Source organism: Toxorhynchites rutilus, chromosome 2 (assembly GCF_029784135.1).
Source record: "Toxorhynchites rutilus septentrionalis strain SRP chromosome 2, ASM2978413v1, whole genome shotgun sequence".
Classification (NCBI taxonomy): Eukaryota; Metazoa; Arthropoda; class Insecta; order Diptera; family Culicidae; genus Toxorhynchites; species Toxorhynchites rutilus.
This window is the reverse complement of record NC_073745.1, coordinates 125,339,919-125,341,926: the sequence shown is the minus strand read 5'-3', so window position 1 is coordinate 125,341,926 and position 2,008 is coordinate 125,339,919. Positions and strand designations below refer to the sequence as shown.

The 2,008-nt window shown below is 39.6% G+C and overlaps 1 protein-coding gene across 1 annotated transcript; it reads right to left on the bottom strand.

The window, feature by feature from the left end:
• LOC129768165 (ubiquitin carboxyl-terminal hydrolase 46) lies at positions 1–2,008 on the bottom strand. The gene is made up of 5 exons (XM_055769623.1): positions 1,808–2,008; positions 1,634–1,714; positions 807–1,574; positions 606–749; positions 1–543 (listed from the first exon to the last, which is right to left on the bottom strand). Exons 1-5 carry the CDS (start codon positions 1,808–1,810, stop codon positions 436–438), a joined length of 1,104 nt encoding a protein of 367 aa, XP_055625598.1. The 5' UTR covers positions 1,811–2,008; the 3' UTR covers positions 1–435.

Genomic DNA, 2,008 nt, shown 5'->3' with positions numbered 1-2,008 from the left:
TTACTTCTAACCAGTTGCATTTATTTTGACCCAGAGTCGTCACATTTCGGCTCCGTGGCCCTTCGGTAGCTTAGTTATGTTACACAACTGCTGCTATGTTTTTCCTACGGTATGGGTGCATATATAGGCTATTCTTTTCTGCATCTGCATCCTTGAAAACAGATTCACGCACTATTTGTACACATTCGATCTAAATAAGTATCTTCACAAGCGCGAAAAAAGCGTAATTTTATGCTATTGCTATTGATAAAAGCTACTATTGGGTGTTGGGGTCTATTTCGCCACATAACGCTATAAACAAATCGAAATATATTACTTTTCGAAGGAAAATAAATAAATTTAACGATCATAACCATCTCCTTCCATGATACAATCGAGAGTTCTCAGATGCTACGTTCCTACGCTGGAGACAGGACTTCCCCATTTAAACATATTTCAAGTCGCATCCCGCGACTGATAGAACAGTATGTAGCCAGTTTCGGAAGATTTTTGAATATCTGAAGTAAGACCATAAAAGTCTTCTATCGTCGATGCCTCGATTTTCTGAAAGATCAAATCCAAATTCAATTACTGTAATTTATCCTGTTCTGCAAATCGATACTTACATCAACCATGTCATCATCAAACAACAACCAGAATCCGTGACTTTTAACAATACTGATGTAATGCCCTCGGTTTGGTCCAGAACCACAATGAATAACTACGGCCATAAGGTCGTATAACCGATCCGGATTCACGGCATCGTCGGACTAAAATTATACCAAAATCAATATAATTTCCCTTCCAGCGTATGTTGTAGACGTTACCGTATTGAACAATCGTAACTCCAAAGGGAAAACCACTCTGTGCGAGACTTTAATGTGCCTATTGTACTGTTCCATATATTTAAAACGTTTTAGGTGTAATGCTAGGATCATAGGCAATTTTTTCACTCGCATTCGCTTCTGCGCTTCCTGATAACTACAACAGTTGTCACATTTGAATTTATTATCACTGCACAACGTTTCCGTGTTGCTGAAGCATCGCAAACAATGGGTGATGCTGGTATTCTGGTCCACGTCCACTTGCAGATCGAAGAAATTCTCATCTTTACTGCTAACCGTTTCACAATTTAGACATCGTGTTTCACTGGTGAGAATGCCCTGGAATATTTCGTGCACCCACGTGGGCTCTTGGGGTTGCTGTGAGTGATCCCCATTCATACTTGTTCCCATGCCTATGCTAGTTCCATTTTTGTTAGTACTTCCGTTGCCACCTTTAGCTTGATTACGCTCTGCCAGGATGATCTCGTTTATGTGGTTGATTAGAAAATTGAGAAACTCATGTGCATCTTGCTGCATGTAGTTATCAAATTCCTCCTTTTCTTTACGCAATCGTGCGATGAACTTTTTCGGGGCAATCGACCCAACTTTTTTCTTCTGTGTAGCAATGTTGTAAAACAAATCCGCCAAACAGGAAAGCAAGGTTTCCTTGGTGCGTTTGTTCTTCGCCTTATATTCGAGAACCTTTTCCCGGAAAGGTTTACAGAAGTATAGCGCTTGAAGCACAGAGTTGCTGTAACAAGTATTTCCGAACTAAAAACAAACAAATCGTTATACGATACAAATAATAGATTTCGGTATGCGCTAGTTACATTCACTAATCCAAAATAATGCTCATTTGGAGGGAACTGATCAGCGCCAATATCACGCTCGAGCTGGGAAATGTTTGCGCCCTGGAAGAAAGGTCATTTTAATTTGCATAACACAGAAATCTTATAAGCATTGCCGAGAGCGTCAAAACAGAGGAGCAGAACGTATGAACCTACCATTTCCTCGTAACAATCAACAATCACAAACAATGAATAGTAATGAACCACAAACTAATGTAACCAGTAGCTCAACGGAGAAGATATCGTAACAAAATCCTGCAGTTACAGTACGCTGGAAACATTTTTGCTAGTTTTTTCTACAGCTGATAGTTATTTCCTCTCTCTCCTGTGAATTTGATATTTTGAAGTGTTTTGCTT

Excerpts from the sequence above, each read along its gene's own strand:
- LOC129768165 (XM_055769623.1), bottom strand. Across the intron at positions 1,575-1,633 it reads ATTATTTTGGATTAGTGAAT|TTCGGAAATACTTGTTACAG; the intron begins GTAACTAGCGCA and ends GTTTGTTTTTAG. Across the intron at positions 750-806 it reads AGTTACGATTGTTCAATACG|TCCGACGATGCCGTGAATCC; the intron begins GTAACGTCTACA and ends GTATAATTTTAG.